Below are 22,211 nucleotides of genomic sequence, written 5' to 3' on the forward strand. Positions count from 1 at the left end.
TTGTCTGTGTGCATCCTTCCCTTGTGAACGGCATTATGGGTCTGAAAGGAGGCAGAAATGGAGAGAAGATGAAGACCCACACTGAGAAAAGGACACAAAAGATTGAAAATCAAACAAAGAAGCCCCTGTTCTTTCTCAAAAATGTGTGTTTAAGGTGGAACGGTGTGTTTGAGTAAGAAGTGATTGTATCTTGTTGGTGGCCGAGGTTTAACTCGTCTGTAAGTTTTAATTCACTGTTTGAATTACCACAGAAAACTAATTTGTAAAACGAGCTGTTTAATTTTGTAGTACTTTCGGTCTGTGTTTACTTTAATGTGTTTAGCATTCTCCTGAATTCCATAATTACCCATCTTTGGAGCAGGAATAGTGTAACATTCTCATCTCTTTTCATGCTTCAAAGTTCAGAGCCTCTCCACCATCCAGACGCTATCCGTTGATGTTTCTCGTCCGTGGCTGAGAGAGAGAGAGAGAGACCGACCAATACGGACTGAGACCGTGGTGAGGAAACTGAATTTTATGAAGTCCATACTTCGACAGGTCAGACCAGTGGTTTTAATGTTGTCGCCAGTGTATGTTTATAAAATGAGTCAGTCGTACCCAGTCTATGGAATCACAGTTTAAAACAAAGAGCTGCTTTGTGAGTAATTACGGCTTAACCAATCATAGCTAAGAAACAGGGACTAAGCAGCCAATCACAGCAACGCTAAGCCCCGCCCATTCCCCCTCGCCGTATATATATCTCAGTCACGCTGACCCTCGCAGACTCTTCATCACTGAGGAGGTTCACAGTAAAAAGAACATAGATATTTAGCCACAGCGTCAGACAGAAATAATCACCTGTTTGCGGATCCAGAGCCTGAAGAACGAAGTGGAACCTTTCTCCATCTCTCTTTCATGCTCTCTGTCTTTTTTCTTTAATTTCCCACTGATGTGGGAGCCCTCATCTCAGAACATGTCTGGTGTGAGACTCAGTGTTTTACAGCTGTGGAGCATCAAGACCTCAGTCCACAACCTTCTGGACCTCCAGCATGGAACACGTCCACATACTGTCCTTTTTTAAGGTGAGACATTCATCTGCTCCTTAAAAATGATCCCATCTGATAAATGCCTGAAGGTTAGGGCTGTGTCGATGTGGGGATTGTGTGCTGATGCTGATACCCAATTTCTGGTATATTTTCATCTGTTTATTTACCAATACATTCAAGGAAAATTAGATGTGACAGATTACCATAAGCTAGATCTTGAATACAGTACGTCTAGATCTGTGACAGAAATCTGGGGAGAAATCAATTGCACATCTTAAGTCCATCTTTCAGACAAAAAAAGAAGGAATATTTATATTTCACATTAGAGTACATCTGTATTTCTAAATAAAGTATGATTGCACTTTATTTAGGAACCATGTTACACTGTGTCAGTAGAATATCTAGAATCCACAATGCAGAATATATAGAGAATATCTAGATCCCACACTACAGTATAGTTACAATATATTTAGAATGCACACTACTCTGTGTCTATAGAATATCTAGAATAAAGTATGCCTACATTTTATCTAGAAACCATACTACACTGCGAGTAGTATATATAGAACCCTTAATGCAGAATACATATAGATTATCTAGATCATATATTTAGAATGCACACTACTCTATACAATATCTAGAACCCACTAAACAGTATGTCTACAGATTATCTAGAACACACACTCTGTCGACAATATATCTACAATCCATACTAATCTGCCTGTAAAATATCTAGCAGTTTATTCGCAGTACATTTATAGCGTATCCAGAATCACACTTCATTATATTTACAGTGTATCTACAATCCAGTCCAGGCATTATCTATATCCCAGATCAAAGTCTGTAATCCAGAATACAATACACCTAGGTCTGAATATATCTAGAGTACCAACTACACTATTTTGAGATTTTAAATCACAGTATATCTAGTGTACACACCACGTATTTGTCTAGATTCTAGACTACAATATATATTCAGTTTTTAAAACTGAAATCTCAGTTTTTACTACTGATATTTCAGTATTCAGTACTGATACAGTTATCATATGATCATGCATTAGGAACAAATTGCTATATGTCTTTCACTGGAGCACATCACATGTAAGCTACATTATTGATGCCCCTGTGATCAATCAGTCAGGACTGAACTGTACAGATACATCTGCATCATTAATGATATGTATTATGATTGCTATTAATAATGACAAGTATTCCAGACTACAGTATATCTATAATTCAGACTGCAATAAGGAAAAAGAATATATGCGCTGTCCAATTAAAAACATGCATCGCCCATAATAGTAACTTTACAGGAGAAGGGGGAAAAAAAAACCCTTAAATTTCAGTAAAAGTCAATGTAAAAATTCATCATGACATTTTTTATGTCAAGTGTGAAGGACAGCCGCTGTGTTCAAATTATGTAGTAAACTAAAAATCCACAAAAATGGAGATACGTGTTTTTAATTGGACATCAACGATATATAGATATTTCGATTCATCTGGAGCTGATAAGATTTATTATGCAAGTTTTGGATTCATGCAGGTGAATAGTAGCAGTGATTCAGGAAGTGGTGTGCAGTTTGTTGATTTGTGTAGGGAGGCGCCGTAGGATATCAAGTGGTGCTGTCACACAGCTCAAGGGTCCTGAGGTTATGCGTCTGAGCCCTACTCCTGGCGACAGTCTGTGAGGAGCGTGTTCTTCCTATGTCTGCATAGGTTTCCTCCGGGTGCTCTGATTTCCTCCCCCTCCAGGGTCTGTTCCCACCTTGCTCCCACTGATTCCGGGTAGGCTCTGGACCCACTACGATCCTGAACTGGATAAGCAGTAACAGACAACGAACGAATGGTTATTTGCGTATTTGGTTGTTTGGTCATTTGTAGATTTGGTTGTTTAATTGTTCAGCATCTGCTAGGTCCCTACATTAGCCGTCATGACTAAGCCGTGACCTTGCTGCATGCTGCTTCTTACAAAACAGAGAGAAGTGTGTTCTCTGTGTCCAAATGCAGTCTTCAGACCAGTTCAGTCTCCTGCTTCTCTTTTCTCTGACTCAGGGAGATGGCACTGGAGCAGGAGATGGGCTGATCCAGAATTATTCACCTATCAGTGCCAGTCAGTACCAGTCAGTATGAATCAATACAAATCAAATTGAAACTCAGGCCAAATGAGGCTTTGTTGATTTTTCTGATGGAAAATAAATCTACAGTGAACACAGTTATATGCCATTTTTTTGCAAAATTGTAACAGTTTATATACACTGTATACTACATTCTGTTCATTAATCTGAAAAAAATCTGATTAATATACTGGGGGAACATACTTTATAAATAAACATACACTGTGCTGTAAAATGTGCACAGATTTGTATACTGATATGGTAATAAATGGTATGGTATGGTTTTACATAGTGTTGTGGCCTCAGAGAATTAACAAAAATATAATAAGCCATTTACCAAGAACAAATAATGGACATCTACAGAAATGTTCTTGAGAAGTGACCAAATTTGTGATGCTGCAGTGCATTGGACTTTCAGGTCATTCTGGTTGACAACTCACAATCCAGTGCATTCTTCTTATTTTGGGTAGATTGGGAACAATATCCGGTTATTCTAAAAAGTAAGAACACACAAGTACCCATAATGGGTAACTGCCGTAGTTATTTGACAAGGGGTCAAATAAACTTTTGTATAAAACTATGTAACTGAAATCAATCTAGGAATTACATTTTGAAAATGATTAAGCTTTATTTATGTGTATATTTTTTGCAAGTAGTCTTTCGGAAATGCCCTCTGCCTTTTCCCACAGGATTCAGCTCCTTGTTGTGTGTAGTCAGAGAACTTTTTTGAACCACAAAACATGTGATTGAACACATTTTTAAAAATGTCTCCAACTGTGGGGAAGTAACTGTAACAGCAAAAATAAGTCAATTTTACCCACCTATGGGGCAGGAATAGAGCAACATCCTTATCTTGGTTCATGCTTTTCAATATTTGGAGTCAGTCCATTGGCTAAAAACATCCAAAATGCAGTTTTTCTGCCATGAGCATAGAGAGAGATACAGACTAGCATGCTGGACTGAGACACTTTGTTATGGCCCATTTATAGACACTAGGGCTTTGTAAACACATTAGACCGGTTTCCAGTGCAAACTAACTGGAGAGCAGCAAATAGTGAAGAAATATCCTCAGAATTTAATAAAAAGTGTTTTTTGATTAAAATTGTGAACATAGTCTTTAAACTAGAAGCACATTTAACACTAGGTATTACATACAATTTCTAAAATGTATCTCATCTCTTGCAGGTTATCTCTTGGGACAACATGACAGTGCCCATTTCGTTTTGACTTCAGCTGTTCTCATGATGAGTTTGCGTCCTTGATTTTCTGTTGCCGTGACTCGATGGTGTGTAGCGAAAGAAGTTCGGGCACGTCTGTGCCTAAGAAGGAGCCTCAGAGTCGGAGGAAGAGGAAAACCCGCCCCCAGGGTCTTCCCTCACCAGCACTGTGCTGCGCCTGTGGCCTGTGCATCATGCTAGCAGGGATTAACATCACTCTGGTGGGTGCCTTTGCCTTTAGCACCCTAATGCCCTCTGGGAACCCTCCCATTATCATCGGACCCATCCTGCTGCTGGTGGCCTTCACTTTCTTTGGTGCTTGTTGTGTGTGTAGCCGTCTGCCGCCTCCCCAAGGCTCGCGCCGGTCCAAGGGGGGTGCTAGAGGCGGGGGTTTGGCGTTCATGGGCCGTGGAACTGGGCTCGGTAGCGGCACAGCAGCATTTGAGATCGAAACCAGTGAACACACCATGCAGGACACTACAGCTGTCCAACTGAGCCCCACAAACTCCCCAAGCATCTCTTCACATGGTTCCTGCCCGGGTCCGGAAGGTCCTGACGTAGCCGTTAATGCTAATGCTAACGCTAATGCTAATATGAACATCCCAGCTCCAGATTATAACACTCCTTCACGTTCTTGTAAACTCTTCACAATGGATGCTAATGGCCCTAATTCTGCATTAGCCACTTTCTCAGCCTCTGCTGAAGCTGAGGGAGCTGTGAGACTAACTCTGCCCTCGGATGTTGCTGCGAGCTAATGTGGGCACTGGTAGCAGTGTTAAAATAGCTTACAGAGTAACATATCTAGACCCTAGCCTAAACCAGGAATTATTCAGGCTAGGAGGCCTATCAAAAGCCTTTCTGTTACTTACAAGAGCCTGATACACTGAGTTTGGCTGGCATAGCAGATAACACAGAGCAAAGGTGGTTGATTTAGACATATTCTGCTTCAGTGCTAAACTAGCATGAATACTCGGGCTAGATTCCTAATGCTAGTTGCCTAGCAATCTTAGATCCTGGATAAGTGCGTGGTCTGCTAAGTACATTAGTGTAAATACAGCATTTTGCAAGGGAAGAAAGCCCATCATCAATTGTATTCAGAAACTCAGCTTTGGAGTAAGTCTCTAATATTTTAAAGAGGCTTTTTATGGAAGTCCCTTGCTCTGAAATCACAGAAGGAGGAGTCTGGAGAAGGTGAAATTTCCGCAGCCTGCTTCACATGTTCGCATTGTGCCACTGTTACTCAGATTATTCACAGTTATGGCGCTCTGGACACGGACCAAAATGAGTGAGAAATAGGCTGGAGAGCCTTGGAGTGCGTCACTGCCCAGCCTCAGAGCAGATTAGCAGCATCTGAGGAACACGGTTTGGATGTTTTTGCTCATAATCTTGTACAGTTTCACTTCAGCCATACCAGTATTTGTTGAAATTAATTGTCCTGTTATGAAATGTTCTTCAAAACTCAAAACAATTTGTCCAATTCATTTGGATATAATATTTGTCTATATCTCAGTACTGCAAAAAATATTGTCACATCAGCTGAAATCTTATATCTATTTAATACATGTAATATTCTTCATTATGCATTTTTGTAAGGACCTTAAAATTATTCAACCTGTTTCTAGAAAGATTTATTTGGGATGAAATGAATGGAAACATTCTTATTCCATGGGCAGATATTTTTGCTAGTTTCAGGCCTAATTTTTTGGAGTGGTTCTCTGCATAAAACCATTTACAACAAGTAAAAAACATAGAAATGGGTTAAATAATCTTTAATATTCTTGCCACAAATTCAGATTGAGGAATATTGCATATATATACCTGAATTACACTGAATAAGAGCTTATTTCCTGCAGTGAAATAAGCTGTGACACTGTGTAAAAAGCACTGCTGTTTTCTAAAGTGTGATCCTCATGAAGTTATTAAGCATCACAGTAGCTGAATAAGGGCAAAAAACCCTTGGAAATCCAATTTTCTTTCCAGTCTGTGCGATTATCTGCATGCATCTCTAAAACACTCATTAAATATCCATTATAAATGTATTACATAAGCTAAAGAGAGTACTGAGGCTGTGTTGACATTACAATCATAGTTAAATGGGTTTTCCTGTTTTGTAATAACTCCCAAATTGAGATTATTAAGGAGTTAATGACAAATGGAATCAAAAGAAGTCCTCGCTGTGTAGCGAACACTGCCAAATAAAGCCCTGATCGTGCTCCCTGATCGATAAGGACTGTAAAAGCATTACTCTGCTGACTCCTCAAGGCTTTGTTTACATAGTTTTTTACATTTTGGCCAATCCGAATTAATACATCCTCATTGATTAAGACTGAACTGTTTGTGTTGAGTCTTTGTCTCAAACCATTCCCTCCTCTTGACACCCTCATCTCTCAGTAATGTACTTCTGAGGTCAGGAACTACAGCTTATATCTTGCTGGAAATAAACATTTTGGAACTGGGAGAATCTGTTAATGATATTTTCACTTCTACAACGTATTCCTGCCTCCAGCCTCCACCTGGACGATGCTCTAGCAGCCGATCTGCTCCAATCCCCTCAAAACACACCAGTTTTTAGGTAGAGGGAGATGAGAGGGAGGGGCCAAGCTGGTTTATTGCATGATCAAGAGGACCAAGATTGACCACAGTGGCAGATTTAAGACATCAGGGTTACATCAAGCTCAACTGTCCCAGGAACTGGCTCCCGACGTCTTTACTGAACACCGTAAGAGGAGGTCTCCCATCTAATTACTGACCCAGAGCTGCTTAGATGCAGTGGATTGGTGTATTCTGAGGTTCAGGTGCTATGACAGTGGGACTAGGGATATACATTATATTGCCAAAAGTATTTGCTCATCTACCTTCGCATGCATATGAATTTGAGTGGCATCCCTCTTCTGTGAAGGCTTTCCACAAAGTTGAGGGGTTTGTTTATGGGAACTTTTGACCATTCTTCCAGAAGCCCATTTGTGAGGTCAGACACTGATGTTGGACGAGAAGGCCTGGCTCGAGTATCCACTCTAAGGCTACATTCACACAGCAAGTAAAAGTGGCCCAAATCTGATCTGTTTTGTCATATGTGATACAAATGTGTTGTTTGTATGGCTGTGTGAACAGCACAAATCGCATTGAATCTGGAATTTTTTAAATCAGTTTTGGGCCACTTTCATATGTGGTACTGAGATCCGATCTATATGCAATATAGAACGAAAAACCTGAAACTCCTTAATCCAGGTTCCTGTCTCTCATTTACGAGAAAATAAAACTTGTGGAGATTTTTATAGGGTTCATACAAGATAAGAGCTTATTTTTTAGTAGTTCTATATCAGTTTTAAATTGCTATTTCTGGTATGAAACTGTATAAATGTGGATTACTGAGCTGTTAAGCTCATTACAACAGCACTCGTCTGCTTCTCTTTGGAGACCTCTTGTTCCTGAGAGACGGGAAATTTGCACTTGGATAGAAAGAAACATCCATTCATGTTTTATATTCTACACAGTTTTTAATTAATACTCAGTTTTTAAGAGCTCATATGGAATAAAGAAAAGGGAGGTTTTGTGATACAGCGCTGCAGTAAAACACCAGTCTGGTCCCATTCCAACATTTCAAAACTGAAAGTGCTTTGTATGAAACAGATGGACATTTCCTTCTGGTCAGCACCTGAAGCATCGTACTTTGTGCATACGCGTCAGTTTAGGAGTGTGGATCTAAGCAGCCGTGCCCAACTCCTAGAAAGCATACTTTAACCCCCCTCCTAGAAAGCATACTCTAATCCCCCTCCACCAAATGTTACACTTGGCAAAATACAATCAGACATGTACCGTTCTCCTCGCAACTGGCAAACCCATACTCATCCATTGGATTGCCAGACGGAGAAGTGTGATTCGTCAAACCAGAGAATGCATTTCCACTGCTCTAGAGTCCAGTGCCGGCATGCCACCACTGAATCTGACTCTTTGCATTGCGCTTGGTGATGTAAGACTTGCAAACAGCTGTTCAGGCATGGAATCCCATTCCATGAAGTTTTATACACACTATTCTGGAGCTAATCTGAAGGCCACATGAACTTTGGAGGTCTGTAGCGGTTGACTCTGCAGAAAGTTGGCAACCTCTGTGCACTATGCACCTCAGCATCCACTGACCCAACTCTGTTACTTTGTGGCTGAGTTGCTGTCGTTCCCAATCACTTCCTCATAGTTATAATACCATTGAAATTTGAGTGTGTAATATGTAATAGTGCGGAAATTTCACGACACTGAGCTTCTGAGAGCGATCCATTTTTTCACAAATGATTGTAGAAGCAGTCTGTATGCCTAGGTGCTTGGTCATGGAAGTGAGTGGAACACCTGAATTCAATGATTAGGATGGGTGAGTCAATACTTTGGGCAATATAGTGTATTTGGAATTGAATGAATGTAATCAGATATAGTTTACATGGCTGCTATCCTTCTGTTAGAGCAGCACAGTGGTGCAAAAGGTATTGTTGATGTCACACAGCTCCTGGGACCTGGGGTTGTGGGTTCAAGTTCCACTCCGGGTGAATGACTGTGAGGAGTGTAGGGTCTCCTCAGGGTGCTCTGGTTTCCTGCCATGGTTTAAAAACCCATGTTGGTAGGTAGATTGGCGACTCAAGTGTTCATAGGTGTAAGTGTCACCCTGTGAAGGACTCGCAACCCCTCCAGGGTGTGTTCTTGCCTTGCACCCAGTGATTCCGGGTGGACTTCATACCCACCATGACCCTGAACTGGATAAGTGGTTACAGGCAATGAATGAACCAATTACATTCTTCTTTTTAAAATCTATTACGATTACATAAAAGCACTCACTGAACAATCTAAACTCGCCATCCATTCTGCTAACTGTATTAAAATTTGAAGCAGAAACTCCTGCCATGACGCCAATGCACAGTGCTCAGTTTCCAACTGAGAAAGTAATCAAATACAAGCGTAAATATGACTGTTATTCTTTTGTTTCTTATGGCAGTCTTATAGAAGTTTAATGCAAAGTGATCTCAGTTAAGATAGGGGTGTGCACATGAGCCATTAGCTATTTAGATTATGATCTTATTATCAAGATGAACATAAAAACAGCTGGAGGCAGACATGGTGACTGAGCTCTTATGTGTTTTACTCATTTCTGTTGTATTCTGTGTGTCAAAGTGTCCTCTTTCTGTGCTTTAAATCGATTTCCAAGTTTTGTTTTGTTTTTTATGAATTCTGTCCATCATCAAACATCTTCAACAACAAAGTAATCACAAACGCACACCATTGCATCCAGAAGATATTTCCCCTCAGCGCTCTGATATAAAGAAAGCTGAGCTTGTGAGGAAAGGCCACGGAGGAGAGATATCATCCTCTCATTAAAGCCATTATTCATCACATTCGGTGGCTAATGGAAAACAGCAGTAAATCAGCTCCGTTAGAGAAACCTCATAACTCAATTTGGTTACGTTCCCTAATAACTCTCTACTCATGGACCTCTCACAAACAATGGACCAAAAGAGAAGCTCCCATTTTATAACTAATGAAATTCCATTGGCTGCAATAAAGGGCTCATATCCTACATTTATTCACCTGTGGTCCACCTTGTAGATGTAATGATGTCAAAGACAGTAGCTCATCTGTCGCTGCACAGTTTGTGTTGGTTGTCCTCTAGTCCTTCATCAGTGGACACAGGATGCTGGATGTTTTTGTTGGTGGACTTTTCTCAGTCCAGCAATGACACTGAGGGGTTTAAGCTCCATCAGCACTGCTATGTTCGATCCACTCATACCAGCACAACACACACTAACACACCACCACGTCAGTGTCACTGCTGCAGTGAGAATGATCTATGACCCAAATAATACCAGCTCATAGAAGAACAGGGTGAAAGGGGGCTAACAAAGTATGCAGAGCAATAGATGGACTACAGTCTAACTGTTGAACTACAAGCTGATGAAATGGAAAAGTAGTTTAAAATCAGGGAGGCCTTAGAATAACACTACGTAAGATTTGGTATTTTTGCAACTGTATGTTTACAGTTCTCCCTATTACAACTCAGTGGTGACTCAAAATGCTTTTGAAGCTGAATAATTAAGATAAATATACTGCCTAGTGTTGCTTTAATGTTATATTAATTGTTAATTGTTAAACCTAGTGCTGGTGTTCTGAGGAGTTTATTTAGACCCATATTTGCTGGGCATTTGGGGCACATTTGGACATGAAATGGACTGTTGTCCATGGTTAAAAAATGACTGATATTTTCCTGTGTCTGGATGCTGTGGATATCCACTGCACAGTCCATCATATCAGTGTTTCTGCCTTAATGACTGTGATCTCAGGATCAAACGACTGAGGGCTACTCTAATGTCGGTCCACCACTGCGCCACGTCCTGTGGGGAGGGATCAGTGTGTTTGGATTGTTCACTTTTGTTTATTTCATGGCTTTTCTGGTTGTTTTTTAGTGCCACGTGCTTTTGATGATTTGAAGAATTCCACGCTGAAGGAATAATATGTTGAATTCAGTTGATTAAAAAATAAATAAAGTAGGATAGCTATGAAACACTCTTTGTTTAATTGTTTTAAACCTAATTTTATTAAGGCAGCTTCAGTCTTTTTAAGATGTCCACATCTTAATTGGCTGAGTGGGTGTGAGTGAAAGGGTGAGTGTGTGTTGGTGTGAGTGTGTGATGGACTGGTGAGGGGGTTTGTCCCTGACTTGTGCCCAGTGATCCTGAGTAGGCTTTGGACCCCCTGGAACCTGGATCAGGATGAATGCTAATAAATGAATGAACCTAACATGGCGATATGAGGTGGACTATATTTTATTTGTGTGAAAATGATGTAGATATCTGAACCCAGTAAATGCAGGGCAGTCTTTTCCAGTGCTGCTGAAATGTTAGGGTATAGTTTGCAGTTTCTGAAAGGAATATGGAATATGGAAATGTATGAAATGAAGAGTACATCAAAAGAGTCTCAGATGACCATAACTCATTAGTATATGCTCTGTTGGAATGAGTGAAATAACCCTAGATGTTTCCCTCTATACTGTTTTACTGAAATTGTTTGACTTGTTTAAGAGCTGTTGTAAAATGGAGCCCTTGCAACGAGGAATCACGTGTGCCACTGTGTGAACACCTGGAGCCTGAAATTATGTGGTTTAATGCCCTCTACTCAAAACGAAAATTATCTTCACTGGTGAGACTGGATGATCAAGGAGGGCTGCTGAGAATTGAAAATCGCTGGTACATGGTACTTTTCGTTGAAAGGGCTCACATCCTTTGCTTTTAAAGTTTTACTCATGTGTAAAAATGATGAAAATAGAATATGATTCAACACTGAATTAAAAGCGTGGCATGATGCTGAATATTAAAAGATGAAATGTGTTTTTATTTTGACCTGGGGGGAGAGGATACTCAGATTTCTTTCAGATGAAAAGCTGGGCCTTGACCTAGAAACTGCTGAAAAATAAAGAGCTAAACATTTACGAAGGTGTTTTGTATTAAGAGCAGTTCACCCACAGATTCCAGCTTAATACAAGATAAAGATGTGCAGGAACTACACTGTGTCCAAATGTGTGTAGACAGTCTTTATAATTAGTTACATCACTGGTACACAGGTGTTTAATCTGCAAAGTTTGTATAAGGGTAGAGATTAGAGCTGGGTGATATGGCCAAAAATGTTATCACGATACGTTTTTCTATATGATCGATTGCGATAATAATTGCAATATTAACATTTTGTCATACTGTGACAAAGGACACCTTTCTAAAAATGTGGACTGAATATATCTAATGTTCATTACTATGCAATATATACATTTATATATACATATGCACATAGTATGCACATTACTCAAATTCACAAGAAAAATTTCACTGGAACAATTACATGTTCTTACCACAAAAAAGTAATGATGAAAACATTCTTAGGACATTACCACCTCATACGTTTAAAGAAGAAGAAAGAGAAACAAAATAGATTTAGATTTTAAAATAATAAATAAATAAATAGGGCGGCACGGTGGTGCAGCAGCTAGTGTCGCAGTCACACAGCTCCAGGGACCTGAAGGTTGTGGGTTCGATTCCCGCTCCGGGTGACTGTCTGTGAGGAGTTGGTGTGTTCTCCCCGTGTCTGCGTGAGTTTCCTCCGGGTGCTCCGGTTTCCTCCCACAGTCCAAAAACACACGTTGCAGGTGGATTGGCGACTCAGAAGTGTCCGTAGGTGTGAGTGAATGTGTGTCTGTGCTGCCCTGTGAAGGACTGGCGCCCCCTCCAGGGTGTATTCCTGCCTTGCGCCCAATGATTAATACTCAGTAGAAGTTGGGGTGTGTGCTCTCTGAATCGTTCTTGGTGGAATTTGAATGAGGAACCAATTCTACAATGACTCCTGACTCTGGAGAGTTGGTCCACCATGACAGTTGACTCTCGCTGTAGCGCCCCTTGCAGCAACACTCAGAATGCAGCTCACGCTTCCGTTGCATTGTGAAAAGTGTCCCGGCTCTACTCGACTCGGCGCGGCACGGTTCTAAAACCTGGTCCCTGGTCGCCTTTCCATTGCCACAGTACCACATGAAACGTAGGCAGTGATGTTGCAAAAACACAGGCGCTACGTCATTTTCAGAGCGACATCAGTGGTAACCATTCACAAAGCCAAGTCTTGGGGAATAAGATCCCTGGGCTGAGAAGCAGGAACCGTGTTCTCTAAAGTGACAAAGCCCAATGTTTGGCATCCAGAATCATAATTGTTTCATGATTTCCTCTGAAAGTTATAAAAGGTGTGTTTCTACAGTGGATGAACTTTAAAGGAGATTTATTATAACTTCTTCCACAAGTTCAAAACTGCACAAGCCCCACAGCAGTGTTCTCCCCCTGTCTAAACGGCCTTCTTCCTTTAAAAGTGCCTGTTCCTTTAAATGATAATGAGCCACTCGCTGTTCACCACAATCCAAGCGCATAGCAGCGAGGAGTAGAAGCTCTGGATTTCAGCTGTTTTCCTTCAGTTCTCTTTCTTCTCCCTTCTCATTTTCTCAGTTTTTACTCAGTGCCCTTATTTCTCTGTGCTTGTTGGGTCTGTTTTGTTGCCTTTAACCTTGTCTTTGCACTCCCACATAAATGCAGGTCCAGGAGGGGGACTCAGGCGAGGGGGCGGGGCAGAATCAGAACGGCTCAATTTATCCCATGTTTTCTAACACAGAGATCTGACTAGGTGGTCTTGTTTCACAGTGTGTGGGTTGGTGGAGTCCAGATCTACACATTAATGTGAATATGCACCGAATAAGAGTTTGCACCGAGTTTTTCATAATATGCCCCCTTTAAAGTAGGTGACTACACTAAGTATAAGAGCTGGCCCCAAACTTTTTGACATATATCATGTTACATCCTCAGAGACAGAAGTTACCTCAGTCTTCATGCATTATGGATGTCACACACTTCAAGGTTGTGCATAACAAAGCAACATCTGTCCAGAATCAAAACGTCTCTTGGTGGAAAGGAAAACAGAAATCACTCACAAAAGAATCCTTCATCCTCTTCATCTTCACCACCAGGCAGCGCTATAAAAGGCCTGTTCAGATGTATGGGCCAGGTTTGATCTTGTATATTGTATAATTTAAAGGAGCAATCAGTAACCTTTATCACCACAAAGTAGTAAGAAAGATTTATAACAGAGATTACTTACTAATTATTATTTATTGCTATTACTTTTATTAGATTCTACTTGGTTGTCCCTGAATGAACCCCTGTATGCTCCACAGAGAGGGTACAGACTTTCTGACGCCTCCAGACCACTAGGTTTCAATATAATGGCTGGTGCATAAGTTAATATTGCTTTAGTCACATTAGTTATTGCTGGCTACTTTCTTTGAAAATATCTACTTTGTACTGCCACCTAGTGGCCACTTAATTAGAACCAGCAAACATTAACGTCAATGTAAAATGAGAATTGAGCGTGGTTCTGGGGCTGGTTCGTGTCAGGCTTTTTTGTACATTCCGCGCACTGTTTAGTTTATTATGTTTTATTTATTTACGTACTCCCATATTGTAATTTATTGTGCATAAATACATTACAAAATAAAAAAGACATACACTTGTATTAACCAATAACATCAGTTTTTCAGCATCCTATGAAATTATGATAAATAAAACCATGTCTCATCCACATCACTAACACCAAGAAAAGCTGGTTGCTCTCTCTCTCTCTCTCTCTCTCTCTCTCTCTCTCTCTCTCTCTCTCTCTCTCTCTCTCTCTCTCTGTGGTTGGGGGTGGGGGGTTGTGTTAAATTTTAAAGCTGTGCAATGACAACAAAAACCTTTAATTTCAATATTTTTTGTTTCAACTTGAACTCCCTGACCACTTGATTAGAAACACCACCCTTTATAACGTCGTTAAACCTTATTTGCATGCTGCAGACACGCTATTACAATATTGTATATCAAATGATTATTCGGCCATACATTTATATATGTTTAGGGCTAATGTTTTCTATATGTATTGCATCTCTTGGCCACGAGAGGGCAGTAACTGCTCATTTTCAGCATAAACACCTCAGCCAGGGCTGCTGGGCAGTGTTTATTTATTGCAGCCATGTTGCTGTGAGGATTTGTTGGCAGCCAAGAGACAATAGTGAAATCAGCCGCTGATGTTGGGGATTAATTGTTGATTACACTCATCACTACGACTCATCTCAAAGGTGTTGCAGGGAACACAGTTCCCCTGCTCTTACTGGGTGTGTATGTGAATTTGTCCAGAGGTGTGAGTGTGTGACTGGGTCAGAGTGTGAAACTGTCCACAGGTTGTGAGTGTGTGAAAATGAACGAATGAGTGAATTCTATGAATACAGTTTTTTTCTTGTTCAGAACAGAACATTTGAGGTTGTATGTTACCAGTAATACACTCTTGTTTTATTGTTCTGTTGTGAGTAATGAAGAGTTAAGTACAATTAATAATACAAGTGTATTTCTTTTTTTATTTTGCCAGTGGGGGAAGCATGTAAAATGTTTTGAGTTGTTTTTCTTGGACATTCTTTTTTTATCGCAGAGGAATTGTAATTTTTCTCAGAAATCTGAAATTCTGAGCAAAACCCTGGCCTTCCTCTGAGAACTCTCCACTCCTGAACCCAAACATACCACAAAATCAACAAAACAGAGGCCTAAAAATAAAACAGATATCACTGTGTCCAGAATGAAATGTGATCAAACATGAGGTTCCTGACTGCCCACCACTAAACATGACTGAACTTTTACAGAAAACACTAATTTTCTAACATTGTAAACGAGCTAAAATACAATTAATTTAATGTGCGTTGAATCAAAGTGCACATGTACGTTGTGGCAGCATCTTGTCTGTGATTTTTCTTTTTTTCCATTAATTTGAATGCTTTTTGTTTTTCATTGAATCTTTAGTTTCTAGTTTCACAGTTTATAAAGCTTTGAGAAAGTTTTTAAACTTTAATAAGGCATTCAACACTTTGTAATTAAATGCTTACGACATAAACATAATGACGAAGAGTGGGCTTGGTGTGAAATGCTTCTTGATAATTGATAGTGGTGGTGAATAGACATCTGTCTCTAAATGCTCCACACATAAAGATATGTCTATATTGTGAACTCATCTACACTACATATACAACCATGGAAATGTTTGCTGTGGTTAAAAGGTGGCTAAACCCTCATGTCTAAAAACATAAATGCTAATTTACATTCAAATAAAAATAATAAACCAAAATAAATAAACCAAAACTGCACTGCCATACAGCACTAAAACACCGTTATTCATTTCTCCTGATTTCCCTCTGTTGTTATTGAAGTGGTTAGCCAGTGGCTAGCGGTTTATATACTAATGCTAGCAGATAAGCTAGAGCTTATGTTTATGAAACCAAACAACATACAATATAGGCCATGTTTTACTTTAATTTATTTTTTCAAACTTTAGATAATAATCTCCTAACACAGATTATAGGCCTCTTTACAGGAGATTTGTAAGAAAAAGGCAAGCTCCAAAAACCATCAACCAACTTCGCTCTCTATCTCATCGTCAACAGAAGCTCCACCCACCTTCCTCCAATGAAAGTGAAGAGGCCACCTCCAGTAATCAGACAGATGGATATTTATTGGGTTATTGTGGCTACAGTGATAATGTCAGCAGTCCATGTTTTCAAAACAAGCTTGGACCCTGTGAGTCTGTAATGTCTCCCATTCCGGTACTTATCAGAAACAGAAAAAACAGGAAGTACAGAACAGATAGTGTAAATGTTTCCAACCTAAAGTATGTCCTTAGACATCAGTCAGATATGGAACCCAAGTCCTTTGCTTTAAAACTAGCTCTTCTTAATATTATGTCACTTACAAATAAATCATTTATAGTCAGTGAATTTATCACCTCGCACAATTTAGATTTTCTGCTTTTAACAGAAACCTGGCTAGAAAACAGCACCAATTCTGCTGTCCTTTTAGAATCCGCTCCCACAGACTACAATTTTAACAGTGAAGGTAGAGAAAACAGAAAAGGTGGTGGCATAGCCGCCCTGTTTAAAAATATATTTCAAAGAAGGCATGCAGCGTTTGGTATCTAAGCACTGTGCTAAAAGGTGCACATCAGATTTTAAAACTTACTATTTATAGACCACCCAAATTCTCTACATGTTTATTGATGAATTTACTGAGCTGCTAACAGTCATTGCAACTGACTTTGATTACTTTGTCATCTCAGGAGATTTTAATGTCCACATAGATAATGACTTGGACAAAACTACTAAGGAACTTTATGCTTTACTTGATGTATTTGGTCTGGCCCAGCATGTGAATGGACCTAACCCACAGACACGGGCACACACTGGACTTGGTCATTATCAAAGGGCTGAATATTTCATCTATAGCTGTGAAAGATTTAAGGATCTGCGACCACTTCTGTGTGAAGAAAAGATATTATACTGAGAACATGAAGGAGCTGTTTATGGAGGCTATGTCCAAAACACAGTGCAAAATATCTCATTCCACTGAAACTGCTCTTGTGAACTTTAACTCCAAAGCTCTGAATCTTCTTAACTGTTTGGCACTTCTGAAAACAAAAACTGTATCTGGTAAACTGAAAACATGGAGATGCAGCATGGGGGTGAAATCCATGAAAAACGAGCGCAGAAAGGCTGAGTGTAAATGGAGGCACACTGAACGTCACATTCACTTGGAAATTTACAAAGACAAACTCAATAAGTACAACTCGGAAGTTAGAAAGGCCAGACAAGAGTACTTCTCTGAGATCATCAGTAAAAGCTCTAACAATGCCAGCTCTGCTCAATATTCACAATATTTGAAAGGCTGATAAATCCACCACCAAGATAAATCCAGAACTGTGGAAAAATATAATGAATTTGCAGCTTTCTTCAGCAATAAAATTCTAAACATTCGGCAAGCGATCTTCAATATGTCTTTTGACAGTAGAGTTAATCTGAAATGTACCCTGTCTGAATTCACTGCTATTGATCAGAAAACTCTAGAGAAAACTGTCCAGCATCTAAAACCATCCACATGCAGACGGGTTGCCTTTTACTTTATGAAGGAAGTCTTCTGTTGCCTATCTGAGGACATACTGCAAATAGTAAATGGGTCTTTACGTCAGGGATCTTCCCTCAAGCAGTAAAAACTGCAGTAATTAATTTTATTCAGCTCAGCAAATATTTAAATGAACACTGTTATTATGATGACTTATGATGAAGTGAAGTGAACTATGTTGAAAGTGAACTATGATGAAATTATTTTATTGCTATCGGTAACTATGTATCAAAACGAACATCGTTGACCTGCGGGGTTCCACAAGGATCCATTCTTGGGCCTCTACTGTTTAACCTGTATGTGTTACCACTTGGATAAATCCTTAAAAATAATAAAATAGCCTCTCATAGTTATGCAGATGACACTCAGATTTATTTAGCTCTGTCACCAGGGGACTATAGTCCCATTGACACTCTCTAGAGAATTAGTAAATAACTGGATGAGGGACAGCTCCTTTCAAATAAACAAAGATAAGACAGAGGTGATTGTGTTTGGCAGCAAGGAGACATGAGGTCACTGCTCAGCTTAACAACAGAGCTCTGAAGCCTAAAGGCCAGGTCAGAAATTTTGGCGTAATCCTGGACTCAGATCTGAACTTTAATGGCCAAATATATTCAATAACAAAATCTGCCTTTTACCGCCTCAAGAACATATCAAAATTCAAAGGGTACGTGTCTAGCAGGCTGGACTACGGCAATGGTCTCCTTACTGGACTTTCCAAGTCCACAGTTAGGCAGCTGAAGCTTATCCAAAATGCAGCAGCTAGAACTCTTACCAGAACCAAGAGAACCGAGCACATCACTTCTGTCCTCAGGTCACTGCACTGGCTGCCAATTAAAGACAGGATTGATTTTAAAGTGCTTTTAATTATTTATAAATCAATAAACTGCCTCGGACCAAAATATATTTCATATCTGCTAGAAGTGTATGAACCCAGTAGGCCCCTCAGATCACTCTGGACTGGTCAGCTAGTGGTGCCCCGGGTCAGAAACACACAGGAGGAGGCAGCTTTCGGTCACTATTCTGTCTGCACCTGGAGCAGACACCAAGGAGACATCAGATTTGCCTCAAATGTTACTATCTTCAAATCTAGATTAAAGACCTTCCTACTCTCCTGTGCCTTTGAGTAGCGTTGCAATTAGATTGAATTAGAGATGTAGATATATTTATTTTATTTTTAGTACTATTTTCATAAGTCCTTTCTTTTATTACTCTGTTTTATTTCCTTTTATATTTTAATTGGTTTTAAATTCTACTTGAATAGCTTTTTAATGGTTTTTATTTACTTATTTATTTTTGGAATATATATTTGCTTTTAATTCTACTTTTCTCTTAATTGTTTTCACCTTCTTTTATTTTTTTTTAATTCTTCTACTGCAATTTTCCTTTATCGCTCTGTAAAGTACTTTGAACTGCCATTGTGTACGAAAGGTGCCCTATAAATAAACTTGCCTTGCCTTTAAGAAGTTAGACTAGGTGGAATCTTAATGTGGAATTGTATAGCTTCAAGCTTAAGAACAGAGGAGCAGGATGTTTTAACCAAAGTTGATGATGTTCCAATTAACTCTCTAGAGCCGTACATGTGTCCAGTTAGACCTACTGTTATTTTTGAATTTATTTTTAATTCAAATAAATGTCACAATATGTGAGAATGATTATGAATTAACAGGAATAAAGGAGAGTAACTCTAGAAAAATTTGAGTAAACTCTTAAAAAAAAAGAACAATGGTGAATTAAACAATGGTGAATAAACTCTAGGCTAATTCATATTTTAAAAGTACTTATAAACAGCATTTATACTCCACTATCCCCTGCATGTGTGTACTCTGCTACCGATGTCGATGTAGAAATAGCGCTCTGTTTGTCTAAGTTGGGAATAGAACCCTATAGTCTGCTGTGTGGAGGGCCGATTTTTATCAAAGTGCTGAGTGGAGAGGTAATTCATACAGACTGCTGAAATCTCATGTATGTAAACATTTCTCACTGATGTGAGCAGATACTCCGCTCTGTATCTGTGCTGATTTCATCAGTTTTTATCTGAAGTGTAAGTGTCTGTGTCACAGTGCTCTGTATTTGGAACATATCCCAGTTTCCCCTGAGACTTATCTGATTGGCTTTCACTCACATTATCTTTATCTCCTCTGATACAAAGACTACCTGAAGATCCAGATTCAGCTTTTCAGACTTACAACTTACTTCAATTAAAACTTAAAAAAAATTACAACTGAATATAATGCTAATTTGTCTCTGTTTACCAAAATCCAGCTTCCATTCTCTTCAGCAGACTCACTTTCAATTTCTCCACAGTTGAGTCTTCAAAATTGTTTGCAGGATCCATGTAACTCCCAAACGTATTTAGTGATGTTGAAGTCGGGGCTCTGGGGCGGTCAGTCCACTTTTTGGAGAAACAGCAGGGGCTTCTTTGATAGACTTTCTTCTTTTGTGTCTTTCCTTTTCTCAGTGTGAGTTTCTTCTTCTCTCCAGCTCCAAATCCTGGGTGTTTTTTTTTTCTTACAGTAGAAGGAAGGATTGACACAGACAGCTGTGGATGTATGCAGATCTGAAGTAAGAGTGGAGCTTAATGTTCTCCTCCCTCTCAAAGCTATAAAGGCATCTGTAAATCTAGAGAAATGCTGTTCTCTGGTTTGTTTACGTTCAGAAGCTCTGCGTCTTTAAGGGGGAATGGTGTGTTTGAGAAATAATGATGGTTGTTTAGGGTGACCAGATCTGAGATGGTGAAAAAGAGGACACGTTAGCTGAACCTATATGTGCTTTTAGGTCCTTTACACCTTTATTTGCTACACAAAACATGGGAATTTCTTTTTTAATTCATCTGAGAACTTACATTTACGTTTCAGCATAGCTGCTCCAGATGAGGGTAGGTACATGAGCTTTGCCTGACGTAAACATGGACTACTGACGTGCAGACTGACCAATTAAATGTTTACAGAGAAGGTTATCGACCAATAACGGTAGCTCTGCAGTCAGTCCGTGCAATCAGAAGATTTAGGCTACTTCACCACTCCCCCTTCTCACTCAAACGAAACAATCTGAGTAGGGGAGGGCGGGACTAGTTTGTGAACCAAACGCTTCTCGAAATTCTATGTAAGTTCTAGAAAAACTAAATCCCGGACGTTTGTGAAATTCCACAAGTTCATTTTTTTAAGTCTAAAAAAGAGGACATGTCCGGGTAAAAGAGGACGTCTGGTCACCCTAAGGTTGTTTGTACGTGGATGAAGTTAAGTTATGTTACAAATGTGTTTCCGTGTTTGAATTACCACAGAAACACATTTGTAACTCAAGCTGTTTAGTTTTGTAGCACTTTCAATAATGCTGTTAGCTGTCTCCTGAATTTGGAGACATTTCTACCTTAAGTCAAATCAAATCAAATTTATTTATATAGCGCTTTTCACAACTGATGTTGTCACAAAGCAGCTTCACAGAATTCCAGTAAGACAAGATTTGACATGAAATGTAAAGACAAATGTAAAACCCTCAAGTGAGCAAGCCAGGGGCGACAGTGGCAAGGAAAAACTCCCCCAGCTGAGGAAGAAACCTTGGGAGGAACCAAGGCTCACAAGGGGTGACCCATCCTCCTCTGGTCAATCTACTGGTGATGATAGTTAGTAGTCCATGTGATCTGAAACAGCAAAAATAAGTAAATATTACCCACCTTTGGAGCAGGAATGGAGCAATATCCTCATCCCAGTTCGTGCTTTTCAGTGTTAGGTGTTCTCGTTGTTCTTTAACAAACTCCAGATGCCTTTTCAGAGGGAGAAAGCCTAGCATATTGGACTTTGTTTTTTTAGCCATTTGCAGACAGAGAAGCTTCATAAACACATTAGACTGGTTTCCAACACAAACTGACTGGGGGGCAGCAAATGCTGAGGAAACATCTTCTGAATTTTATAAAAAGTGTTTATTGATTATAATAGTAAATGTCACCTTTATGTGCTGTTTATTTGAGGAGCACAGCTGTTGAGTGACGACACCAGAGTTTCACTTTCTTTAAACATTTAAGCAATTTTTGGCTCTTATTCTTTCATTTCTTATTTATTTATTTATTTATTTATTTATTTGATGTTCTCCTGCTTGTGGAGATTATCCTGCATCTCATCTCTGAAACATTTCCTGAGAAATTAATATGCACATGGAAACAATATGGTTTGTTCAACCAGGAAAGTAGCCTAGATCCTCTTTCTATAGTTAGACACCCGATGAAGAAGAACAACACAGGCTACGTCAGACCCATTGCTCCCGAGCTCTCACCTGTTCAAGGCTCAGGGCCAACAGATAAACACAGATTTACTCCGGAGTAATGAGGCGTGTGTT

The 22,211-nt window shown here is 39.6% G+C and overlaps 1 protein-coding gene across 1 annotated transcript; it reads left to right on the forward strand.

Moving 5' to 3' along the window:
• The first annotated feature begins 830 nt into the window (after positions 1-830).
• LOC136675336 (transmembrane protein 275-like) lies at positions 831-5,352 on the forward strand. Its single transcript, XM_066651823.1, has 2 exons — positions 831-1,061; positions 4,325-5,352. The coding sequence occupies exon 2, from the start codon at positions 4,422-4,424 to the stop codon at positions 5,109-5,111; it is 690 nt and encodes a 229-aa protein (XP_066507920.1). The 5' UTR covers positions 831-1,061; positions 4,325-4,421; the 3' UTR covers positions 5,112-5,352.
• The last annotated feature ends 16,859 nt before the right edge of the window (positions 5,353-22,211 follow it).

This window comes from Hoplias malabaricus, chromosome X1 (genome assembly GCF_029633855.1).
Source record: "Hoplias malabaricus isolate fHopMal1 chromosome X1, fHopMal1.hap1, whole genome shotgun sequence".
NCBI lineage: Eukaryota > Metazoa > Chordata > Actinopteri > Characiformes > Erythrinidae > Hoplias > Hoplias malabaricus.